The 12,924-nt window shown below is 35.3% G+C and overlaps 1 protein-coding gene across 3 annotated transcripts in view; it reads left to right on the forward strand.

The window, feature by feature from the left end:
- Positions 1–12,924, forward strand: part of Crot (carnitine O-octanoyltransferase) — a 43,194-nt gene that overhangs the window by 19,263 nt on the left and 11,007 nt on the right. For all 3 annotated transcript variants that reach the window (XM_076833542.1, XM_076833536.1, XM_076833550.1), the window contains exons 7-12: positions 3,543–3,636; positions 3,864–3,989; positions 5,452–5,553; positions 8,186–8,269; positions 8,347–8,454; positions 9,105–9,235. In XM_076833542.1, the coding sequence (XP_076689657.1) occupies positions 3,543–3,636; positions 3,864–3,989; positions 5,452–5,553; positions 8,186–8,269; positions 8,347–8,454; positions 9,105–9,235 (645 nt within the window). The remainder of the gene's footprint in view (positions 1–3,542; positions 3,637–3,863; positions 3,990–5,451; positions 5,554–8,185; positions 8,270–8,346; positions 8,455–9,104; positions 9,236–12,924) is intronic.

Below are 12,924 nucleotides of genomic sequence, written 5' to 3' on the forward strand. Positions count from 1 at the left end.
CACATTTTATTTAGTCATTCATCAGTTGATGGGCATTTGGGTTTTTCTACTTTTTGGCTTTTGTGAGTAATGTGAGCAAATATTGTATACAAATTTTTATGTGGACACACGGTTTCATTTCTCGAGTATATACCTGAAAGTTGAGTTGCTGGATTATATGGAAACTCTGTTTGAGAAACTAGCAGACTGTTTTCCAAAGTGGCTGTACTATTTTATGTTTTCATCAGCAGTGTAGGGAGATTCTGATTTTTCTACATCCTCACCTACATTTATTGTCTGCCTTTGATTATAGAAACCTTAGTAGGGGTGGTATAGGATTATATTGTGATTTATATTTGCATTTCCATAATGAAAGTGATTTTAAACATTTTTTTCATGTGCTTTTTGGCCATTTATATATATGTTCTTTGGAGAAAGTTTTAACAGATACTTTATCTATTTTTAATTGGTTTTTTAAATTATTGAGTTGTAATAGTTCTTTATATTCTAGATACTCACCTTTATCAGATGTATATACTCTGCAAATATTTTTCTCCCATTCTGGGTTTTTCACCTTGGTGAACTCCTTGAAACACAGATGATTTAATTTCTACAAAGTCCAATTTTGTCTATTTTTTCTTTCATTGGTTATAATTACATTGCCATATCTAAGGAACCATTTCCTAATCCAAGAATATGAAAATTTATACCTATTGTTTTCTTCTAACATTTTTGTTTTTAAGTTGTGAGAAGAGGGGGAGATAACTGTTGCATTTATCTTTAGTTTAAAATGTTGGTAAAAATTGAGGTAGACCTATCCGGGCAGTATTTGGAACTTCTTTAACAGAGAAAATGGGCTAAATTTAGAGACCCGATTGTCTCTTATGTAAAGGTGATAGTTCAAGCTATTAAAGAAGTGGATGAAATTACATATGAAGGGAGACACAGGAAGGCTGGAAGGAGGACAGTAGTCAATGGAAAAAGACTGAGCCGACTGGTCAATGAGGTAGGGGGATCATAGTAGAACAGTGCTACAAAAATCAAGGCAGAAGGATAATTTAAAGATTCACTCTAGGGGGTGGAATGCCGCAGTCCGGCTGCAGCAAACTAACCGGGGGGTGATGAACAACTTGTGTAGATTGATACAGCAGGAGTAGGAGCCGTTTATTGTAGGACAGGAGCGGTATTTATACATTCCATACAGCTTATCTAATTAACATAAACTAGATACAGCAGTCAACCAATCAGGAACCTCCACACTTAATGGCTCACTGGCGTTACTTCACAAACCACTCCCTCTGGCATTTTGCCAGGCGCCATCCAGACTTGTTTACAGAATCTAACATTTCTCTGGCAAAATGCCAGGCGCCATCCTGACTTGTTTACAGACTCTAACAGTGGAATATTTCATAATGAAGAAAATAAGACAGATAAGGCTGCTGGGGTTGTATTAGTCAGCTTTTCATTGCTGTAACCAAAATACTTGATAAGAACAATTGGAGAGGGAAAGTTTATTTTGCTCATGATTGGACAATTCCTTTATGCTAGGCCTAAAGTGAGGCAGAACATCATGGCAGAAGGGCAAGCTGCTCCATTCATGGCAGCCAGGAAGAGGAAAGAGAGACAGAAAGGGGCTGGGGGCAGATATAGTCCTTAAGGCCACCCCTCCAGTGACCTACTTTCTACAGCCATACCCTACCTGCCTATAGTTTCACCACTTTCTAGTGAATTCATTCAAATTATCAATCTGTCAAATGGATTAATCCACTCATGAGGTCAGAGCCTTCATGATCCAGGCATTTCATCTCTAAACATTGTTGCATTGCCTAACTCATGAGCTTTTGGGGAGCATTCCAGATCTAAACCATAACAAGTTTTCTATTGGTGGAGTTATTTGTGACACAAAAGAAGTTTCAAGATAAACACCACAGCTTTCATATAGTTTAATGGTAGAGCAAATACCTAGCAGGCATGAGACCCTGGGTTCCATCTCTAGAGCCTCCTTCAAATGATAACTGCTGGAGGACAAAAGCAGATTACAATGAACTAAAGAGAGAGAGAGAGAGAGAGAGAGAGAGAGAGAGAGAGAGAGAGAGAGAGAAATGATGAAGGCAGAAACCAGATTGTGAGGAGACAGCAAATACACAAGATTTTAAAAAAGACATATGATTCTGTAGTGGAGAAATTTTATGTAAATCTTGGTGCTTCAAAATACCAAAAATTGAATGTGTAGTTGAAAAATGCATTCATAGATAGCCAAGTTAAAAGAAAACAGGGACAATCCTCGTTTTGAGATCAGTACCTCTTAGTGATAGAGATTAGGGCAGTTATAAAGTGACCTTTTATTATCAAACCTAAAATGTCATTTTAGGTTTAATACATTGCTCCCTGATAAAGACCACCTTATAAAATGAATATGAAAATGAGCCTTTCAGGGAACAGGAAAAAGTTTTGTAGTCAAAATATTTTGATATGTTAAAGGAAGGGCAGCAACAAGTACCATATGGAGAGAAACAGTGAGATAGAGATTTATTACTTTAGTATTCAGGATTTGTGATAGTTACTATGCCTACCAGGCTTTATTTGTAACTAGAACAAAACCAGTTTGTGTGTGTGTGTGTGTGTGTGTGTGTGTGTGTGTGTGTGTGTTAATTACTAGGGATTGAACTCAGGGCCTCCTAAATTCTAGGGATTGCTCTACCACTGAGCTACGTTTCTGGCTCACAAAAATCAGTATTTAGCAAAGACAAATAAGTAGGAAGAGAGTCAGGGCAATTTGACCCCATCATCAATGCAGATTGTTTGATGAAGAAATCCTTGTGTGCTTTAGAAGATTCCATTAATGTACCAAAAGTGGAGAAATTTTGAGTAAGGAAATTATTTCTTTATCAGCAGTAAGTACAGATATAATGAACAAACAGGAAATTAGGCAAATTAAGAATTAGGTTTTTTCCAATTTTGAGTGGTGCTTTTTGACCATTTATTAAGCTTACATTAACTGCTTTCTGAGGAATATTTGCAAACTTAAACTGAGGTAATTTTTTAGCATGTGCCATGAGAAAGTAGGACTAAAACTAAAGTTTTATGAATTTTTGACTGATGAAAATTTTTCTCTTTATGAAAGAATCTGTTATTTACCTGTTATATGTTTAAAGGTTGATGAAACTCATCAGATTGGAAGCATAGAATGCTATAGGGAGAAAAATTTTATCCTCAGTTAATAGAGTCTTTAAAATATAATGGTTAGAAGTAACAAATGGCACATGTGAAAACACTTAAAGCTTACTACATGGGACTTTTCTGAGTAAAAGACAACTATGAATTAGATATACAGTAAGTCCTCTGGTTACACACACACACATACACACACACACACACACACACACACACACACACACAGGCTTTAGTTAGTTAATATATGTACATGATATCTGTAAGACTGATTACCAGACTACAAGTTCTCCATTGTAAACAGGGACTTACTTGAGTCCTAGAAGTGTTTGCATATTTTCAAAGTATAAATTATTCCTTTTTTGAATCTTGTTTTTTTAATCTTCCATAAGACAACTGACATACATCTACAACAAGTGCCATAGTGAACCTGAAGGACCTGGAGTACCAGCACTAACTTGCGAGGAGCGAACCCGATGGGCTAAGGTAATTACAGTTTTGTTGTTTTGTAGGTAGAATCTCACTGTGCTGCCCAGGTTGTGACCTCAAACACATCCTGGGCTCAAATAGTCCTCCTGCTTCAGACTTCCAAGTAATTGAGAATATAGGAGTGCACCAACACACAGGAAGATTGATTTACCAAACTCTTCTGAGATTTTCTGCATATATTGTATTAAATTGTAACATTTAACCATTCTTTCCTTGCCCTTTAGTCACGAGAATATCTGATTGGCCTTGATCCAGAGAACTTGACTATGTTAGAAAAAATCCAGAGCAGTGTATTTGTGTATTCTATAGATGATGACAGTCCACATATCACACCAGAAGATTATCGTCAGGTAACTATCTTGTTCTGTTGTCTTTTCAAGTTTTCTTGGAAGACTCTTGAATATATTGAAAATGAGATGATTTTTTTTTCCTTTGTAGTGCTGGAGATGGGCTTTATGCATGCTAGGCAAGAGCTCTACTGCTGAGCAGCATCTCCAGCCCTAGAAGATTATTTTTTCCTTTTTTGTATTTGGGCTCTTAGAATTTTTCTTAGATGAAATAGATGTGTACCAAATTGAAACTAATACAAAAATGGTGCTTCGTAAGTCTTTGCCACATTGTTTAGGTCTGTGTAGATTTATTATGTATCTTGTTTAAAGAAGTATGACTATTGCTTGCACATCACATCTCAGTGTTTCCCAACCTTTTTGTTGATGACATAAGCAAAGTAATTGCGTAGGACACTGGGATAAATTACTTTTTCTTCCCAAAGGTGATATAAGAACTTACCTGTAACCCACACCAGTGTGTCTTGACTGGTTGGGAAGGTCTGTCCTAAGAATTATATTACCCTCGTAAGTAATTTATCATATCATTTTGTTTTACTGAACACTGTGACTTCATTGAGTTTAAGGGTAAATAGGGCCTTTTTTGTTTGATTTGATTTTTCCTTTTCCCTGAGGCAATGTTTTCATTTCTTGGGACTTACAGGTAATACTTACATAAGTAAAAGTCTCATAATCTTTTGAAAACAAATTATTTCATAATGCAATCATCAAAATTAAATGAAAGGGGAAAATAATCCAGGTTTTGAATCTTATAGCTAGTAAACAACTAGCTAACTATTCGTTAGCCACAATTTTTTGGGGGGTGGGATGGGGAGGAGAAGCACCAAAATATATCTTAAGGAAAAATATGTTTTAATGCAGTATTGTTCAAACTTAGATCACAATCTGTACTTACAAATATGATTAGATTGCAGCTTACTATGAGTATATACATGGGTGTGCATGTACACATAAATGTAATAGTAATTTCACAAAGTAATAATTACTGTTACTGTGATGTACTCTGCTATTTCTATTTATTATATTCTATTTATCTTTGTAAAGAATGTTGATTGTGATACACTAAATTGATTTCATGACTTATGGTGGGCCAAAATCTATAGTTTGAAAAACCGGTTTAGTGGGATATAAATTCTTAAAGTATTTTCTTCTTAACTCTTTAGTGGCTGAATTTTAAGACCTTATACTATTGAAGTTACAGAAGAATTATGTTTTTAATGGTATATTCTGTAAACATCCATTAATAATATACTTGCATTCTCTTTTCTGGTAGGATTTTCTTAACTTGAGATTTTTGAGAAATAATTGAAGTCAGGGCCAGAATTATTATATCATGACTATAACTTCTGATTTTATTTAGTTGATCTGAAGAAGAAAAGTGAGATGATATATGTGTATTTAATATGTAAATACTTATAAACCAATGTTTAAATCCTTTTAATTTGGAAAATTAAATTTATTTTAGGTACTTTTGATTCTCCTTACTGGAAATCCAACCCTACGCTGGGGTGACAAATCCTATAACTTAATTTCATTTTCTAATGGAATATTTGGCTGTAATTGTGATGTAAGTATACTACTGAAGTCTTTTTTTTCTTTTAATCTTTTAGGTTAACTTAATAGTAATAAACCACAAACACTTAGGCTGTGCTGCACTGTAATATAAGTAAATACTCTTTTTTAAAAGTTTTGTCACATTATGGTGAACAATTTATATATGAACTCTTATAAGTTCAGTTATTTTCTTTTATAGTAGAATTAACAGTTCAGTATTTTCTACAAAAAAATTAATTTGCATATGATTCTTTTTATATGTACCATTATCTGCTTGCTAAGAATCACAATCTGTTTTAAAAATGATAGGGCATTCTGCATATTTTCTTTGAATAGAGAAATATATGTGGATATATTTCTAAATTTCAAGGTTTGCCTAGTAATTAAATTAAATATTTTCCTAAAATGTCACATGATCTTTGAAACAGTAGTTATTTATAATATGAATATTAAAATGTCTGGCAGTTGTTACCATTTTTGACCTTTATTAAAAATAAACCCAACTTTTCTTATTTGTCGTCTGTCTCTTCCCAGAGTCTTTATAAGCTGTCGTGTAACTTTCTAATAAGCATTCAGGAGGTCTATAAAGCAAGAAAATAAAAAAAGAAAAACAAAGAATTCAATAGTTTTATTAATATTTATTCAGTTGTAGGTGATGGAAATCTAAATCTAACTGGTATTAGCTTCAGAATATATCTGTTGTTAGAGGAGTACACCTAAATATGGATAAGGCTGACTTCCTGGGTTCAGATGCTTTTATTAGCATTTCATTAGCAAATGTTCCTCATTTTTTGGCACTCTGTTTCCCTTCATTTTTAGGTCTACTATTGGCAGGTTACAATTGTCATACCTTCAGTCTTCAATCTTCATAGCTTTCTTACCTTAGTGATCCTCATGGAAATAGCCAGTTTCTTTTTTTCCAGTGGTTCCTCATAGAAATAGCCAGTTTCTTTTTTTACAGTGGTTCCAGCAAAAGTACTGGAATAATTCTCATTGATTGTGATTGGCCTGTAAGGAAGATGGTTTTATCCCTGGCAATCAAGTGCTTTCTTTAGTGTGGCCTAGGTCATATGCCTAACTTTGGGATCTAATGAGTAGAATGAAGTCTCAACTTGTTATGGGTGTGGTGGTTTCTTAAAGAACAATGAAGTAGCTGTTATCTTAGAAGTTGGTGTGCTGTTTAATAAGCAAGTGCTAAAACTAGAGCTCATTGGAGAGAAAGTGCAAGATTGTCCTGAATCATTTTGAAGATTTGTTTTCTTTACTCTTCTTTTGACTCCATTGTTGATGAACTATTTCTTATTAAATGCTTTGGTTTTCTTCTTTTCTGTTCCTTATTTGGTTCTCCTTGACCTTCCTCAGTCTAATTTATGTCCTCATTATTTCCTGCAAAGTATCCTATGTAAGGTGGCTAACTGCCTTCTGCCTTCTTCCCTCAATTTCTCTTGGGTCTGTCTGCTACAAAGAGACTAATAATCCTTCAGTCTTGCTGTTTCTTACTAGTTCCAGTAAAATGGTTAGAAATTGATGCTGTCATCTTAAATAAAACCATATATGTGATATGTGAAAATTCTTCATAAAACTGTAACGCACTGAGCAGTTGTAAGATGTGGATAGAAAATGGGTTCGTCAGTGACTTGCCAGTATTGTTATAAGTGCTTGCTGATGACAGATGAATTGCTTATGCATCTTCTGCTGACCTCCCACAGAGCCTATCTTGATGTTGTGACTACTTCCTAGTTGGTAATAGTCAACTTTGCATATAGTTGTCCAGTGGGACATGATACAGAGTAGCAGAGCCATAGTGTTAGGGCGACATTGAAGATAACTAATTACTTCCTCTGAAACTGGGTCCATATCTCAAGACCTTTCTTCTTTCCCTCGAAGGCTGGCATTATCACATTCAGTTCATGAATGATAAATGTTTATTGTAAAGGGAAAGTAGAAAGCACCATCTGATGTACTTGTCATTAATGGAATAAGGAGAAAATATGGGTGAAAGAAGTTGTTCTCCAAAATAAATGATGAGAAAATTCACTAGCTGCAATTCTTTTCCCTAAATGTAGCCATCAAACCTATAACAACCCTGCAACTTAGCCCATCTTTCCCACATTTCTTCAACTTGAAAATTATTTTTGCCATATCTCAGCTTTCTTGTAGAATGGCTGAGATACTGGCTACTATTCACCTAGCAGTCTTCTTTACCTAAAGAAGTTCATACCCATTCTAAATGCTCTGAGATAGTCTGCCATTCCAATCTGCTTTTCCACACTGTTCTTAACAATTCCAGAACATCTCAACATTGATACATTCCCCTGATTTCACTTCCACTAAAAATAGAAGTTAATTTTTCTGGATTGCTTCATGTTTGTCATGTTTACTTTACACACACACTTATCTGTGACCCCAGGAATCCCAACTAGGTGCTTCCATTTGTCTGTTTTGTTTTTTGTTTTGTTTTTGTTTTTTTTGTTTTTTGGAATACAGCCATTACTATTCTGTAGGACATCTTTATTTTTAGAAATTGAGGATAGAAACCTTTGACTTTATTGTCTGTTAAAAGTGGAGGAAAAGTGAAAAGAAAATATAGGGTAAAGCTTTAATTTGACATAAAGCATTCAAAATCTTGTGTGTTTTCATTTCAGCATGCTCCTTTTGATGCAATGGTTATGGTGAATGTTGCCCATTATGTTGATGAGAGAATTTTAGAGACAGAAGGAAGATGGAAGGTATGTTAGAACAAATCTTCCTTATTTTCCCCTAATAATTTCATAGATAAGTATTTTTAACTCTTCCTCATTTTCAGGGGTCAGAAAAAGCACGGGATATCCCACTTCCAGAGGAACTCATTTTTACTGTGGATGAGAAAATATTAAATGACATCAGCCAAGCCAAAGTCCAGTATTTCAAAGAGGTAGAGTTTTCACTTTTCTCTTAAGTAGTAATGCTTTCTCTTTTAACTACCATATATAAAAATTTGGCTACCATCCAAGCATGTCAGCATAAATTTTGTGTGTTTGTTTGTTTTGGGGATTGAACTCAGGGGCACTCAACCACTGAGCTACATCCCTAGCCCTATTTCATGTGTATTTCTTTTCGAGACAGGGTCTCACTGAGTTGCTTAGCACCTCACCATTACTAAGGGTGGCTTTGAACTCACGATCCTCCTGCATCAGCCTCCCGAGCCACTGGGATTACTGGTATGACCACTGCACCCAGAAGAATAAAACACTTTAAAATTATAGCTTTGACAGGCATAGTGGCAGATGTCTGTTATCACTGCTATGTGGGAGGTGGAGGCAGGAGGATTGCAAGTTCAAGGCCAGCCTTGGGAACTTAGTGAGACCCTGATTCAAAATAAAATAAAAAGCTCTGGGAATGTACATAAGTGGTAGAATGCCCTTGAGTTCAATCCCTAATAACAAAGAGAAAAAGGAAATTATAGCTTTAATGCCTTTAATTCTTTATATCTGTTGATTACTGTAATGCAAATGGTAATTTGGTTTTCTTTTGGGTATTCTCTTTAGAAGATTTCTCACTGTTTCTATTTAATTGTTTTGTTAGGCATCTAATTTGCAGATTGCAGCATATGCTTTTACATCTTTTGGCAAAAAGCTAACCAAGAAGAATGGGCTTCACCCAGATACATTTATTCAGCTTGCTCTTCAACTGGCCTATTACCGACTTCATGGACGGTAGGCACCATTCATTTTCCATTTTTGGAATCTTGAAGTCCAGGGGTATGTATTTTCCAACAATTCCATCCTAACTCCCTAGTAGTTTTTTCTTGCTTTTTTCCCCCCTTGACAGCACTGTATCCTGTTTTGTGTTTCCATCAATAGTCCATTAGAAACTGTGACAGTTTCACAGGTTTTCCTATCATCACAGTATCCACTTGATAATTTTGAAGTGTTTGCTATCTACTAGTGTCTGGTATTCAGATATTTTGATTTTTCTGCAATCTCTCTCTCTCTCTCTCTCTCTTTTTTTTTGGGGGGGGGTATGGGGGATTGAACCCAGGAGTGCTTAACCACTGAGCCAAATCCCCAGCCTTTTTTATATTTTATTTAGAGACAGGGTCTCACTCAGTTGCTAAATGCCTTGCTAATCTGCTGAGGCTGCCTTTGAACTCAAGATCCTCCTGTTTCAGCCTCCTGAAACAGGACTATAGGCGTGCATCACCATGCCTGGCTACAGTTCTTTTTCTGATGTATTCCTGAATATGATTTGTAGATTACCCAGGCTTTATTCTTCTTAGGATAAGAGAAATACTGTGTTTTGACTTTATATATCTTAAGTAGAAATGGAAGCCCCTTGATCTTGCTTTTATATCCAATCTGAGAATATCTACCTTTAAATATGATGTTTAGATAATTTACATTTGATGTAATTATCAATAAAGTTGGATTTAAGTCTACCATAATGCTGTTTATTTTCTCTTGATCTCTTATATTCTTTTAACTCTTCCTTTGAATTTTTAGATTGGGTTTTTGTTTGTTTAATTTTGTCTGCACTGTCAGCTATATTGATTTTTTTTAAAGAAATTACATAGAGTTTAGAAAATACATTTTTAAACTTATCACATTCTACCTTCATATATTTTCTACTTCAAATGTAATGATCTTAAAAGAGAATGCTTCTATTTCTCTTCTCCCATTCTTTATGTTGTAGTCATACTTTATAACTCCATGGTACTCTTTTAGTATATTTGCATTAAACAGATACCTTTTTAAATAGTATTAAAACATGTATAATATAAATTTGCCATTTTAACTATTTTAAGTGTATTTTTAAATATCACAGTTCAATGGCATTATTTATATTCATAATATTGTATGACCATCACTATTTCTCGAATTTTTTCCTCACTCTAAAGTGATTCCTCAGTCCCTGGCATCCTCTATCTACTTTATGTCTCAGTAAATTTGTTCTGGATGTAAGTGGAACCATGTAAAATCTGTCCTTCTTTGTATGGCTTATTTCTTAGGACAGTGTTTTTAGGTTTATTCATGTTGTAGTCAGGCTTTGTTCCTTTTTATGGCTGAATAGTATTCCTTTTTCTGGTATATATACCACATTTTGTTTAACCATTTGCTATTGTGAGTAATGCTGCTGTGAACATTGACATATAAGTATCTGTTTGAGTCCCGTTTTCAATTATTTTGAGGAATAGAATGTATGGGTTGTAAGATAATTCTATCTTTAAATTTTTGAGGAACTGTCAGACTATTTAAACAAAAGTTTAAATAGACTATTTAAACAAAAGTTCTAATTGCTCCATATCCTTGCCAGCACTTAAAAAGTTATGGCCAGTTATTTATGAAATGGTATTCTATTATAGTTTTAATTTATAATTCTCTAATGACTAATGATAAGCATATTCTCACATGTTAATTTGCTTATCTTTTTTGACAAAATGCCTGTTCAAGTCTTTTGAACATTTGTTAATTGGGTTTGTCTTTTATTGTTGAATTTTAGGAGGTATTTTTACCTTTGTTTTTGGTACTAGGGATTGAACCCAGGGGCACTGAACCACTGAGCACAATCCCTGGCCCTTTTTGTATTTTATTTAGAGACAGGGTCTCACTGAGTTGCTTAAGGCCTCACTGGATTGCCAAGGCTGGCTTTGAATTTGCAATCCTCCCAAGCCTCTGGGATTACAGGCATGTGCCACCACACATGGCTAGGTGTTTTTCTGTTTGTTTGTTTTCTGGATATGAAAGCTTTTTCACATCACATATATGACTTGTAAAAATTTTTCCCATTCTTTGTGTTGTCTTTTTGCCCCCTTACCCCCCGCGCCTCTTTTTGTTTTTTGGTACCAGGGATTGAACTCAGGGGCTCTCCACCACTGAACCACATCCCCAGCCCTATTTTGTATTTTTTTTTTTTAGTTGTCAATGGATCTTTTTATTTATTTAATTAATTAATTTATTTATATGTGGTGCAGAAGATTGAACCCAGAGCCTCACACATGCCAGGCAAGCGCTCTGCCACTGAGCCACAACTCCAGCCCTTTATTTTGTATTTTTATTTAGACACAGGGTCTCACTGAGTTGCTTAGTGCCTTGCTTTTGCTGAGGCTGACTTTGAATTCACGATCCTCCTGCCTCAGCCTCCCCAGCCGCTGGGATTACTGGTGTGCACCTCTGCACCTGCCTTTTTTGCCCTCTATACTTTGATGCACTGTTTTCCATTTTGATGAGGTCCAATTTATCTGTGTGTTTTTTTTTTCTTTTGTTGTATGTGCTTCTGTGTTACATCCAAGAAATCATTACCTAATCCAGTGCCATGAAGCTTTTAAGGTTTCAGTTTTACTTTAGGTATTTAATCTATTTTGAGTTAATTATTGTGTATGGTATAAAGCCAGGGCCTATATTAGTTGGGATTCTCCAGAGAAACAAACCAATTAAATGTATGAGAGAAACAGAGAGTGATTGAAATTTATTATGGAAATCACCTCACATGACTATGGAGGTTAAAGAGTCCCATTATCTACTGTTGGCAGGCTGGAAAGCCAGAAATGCTGGTGGTGTAATTTCGTCTGAATCCAGATTCCTGAGAACTGAGTGAGAAGACATGATGGTTTAAGTCCCAGTACAGTTAGGGAGGCCCAAAAGCCAGGAGTACCAATGGCTAAGGGCATGAGAAGGTGGATGTAAAAGCTCATGCAATGAGTTTACCCTTCCTCTGCTGTTTGTTTTGTTCAGGCCAATGGACTGAGTGATGCCCAACCAGATTGGTGAGGGTCATCTTCACACAGTATACAGATTCCTGTGTTAATTTCTTCTGTCAACACACAGATACATTAAAAAATAATGAATGTATCTAGGAATCCCTTCACTTAGTCAAGTTAACATATAACAGGGTTCAAATTCATTCTTTTGCACATGGATATTCAATTTTCTCAGCATTATTGAAGATTTTGTGCTTTCCCTCAATGGAATGGTCTTTGCACCCTTATTGAAAAAATCAATTGGCCAAATTTATTTTTGGTTTTTCAGTTCTCTTCGATTGCTCTATGTTTCTATCCATGCGTCCGAACCACACTTGATTTCTGTAGCACTGTAATAAGTTTGAAACCTACAAGTGGTTCATTCAACTTTGTAGCTTTGTTCTTCTTTTAAGATTATTTTGGGTATTCTGGATCCCTTGAAATTCCATACAAATTTTAGAATGAAATTTTCTACTTCTTCAAAGTAACAACACTGAGATTTTGAAAGAATGTTATGATATGGATATGAGGTATTCCCCAAAAGCTCCTGTGTTAAAGCAGGAATGTTCAGAGGAGAAATAATTGGATCATGAGAGTTAACCAGTCCATCCTATTTGGAACCATAGGCAGATGGGGCCTGGCTGGAGGAGGTGGGTCACTGGAGGTATC

Source organism: Callospermophilus lateralis, chromosome 1 (genome assembly GCF_048772815.1).
Source record: "Callospermophilus lateralis isolate mCalLat2 chromosome 1, mCalLat2.hap1, whole genome shotgun sequence".
Lineage (NCBI taxonomy): Eukaryota > Metazoa > Chordata > Mammalia > Rodentia > Sciuridae > Callospermophilus > Callospermophilus lateralis.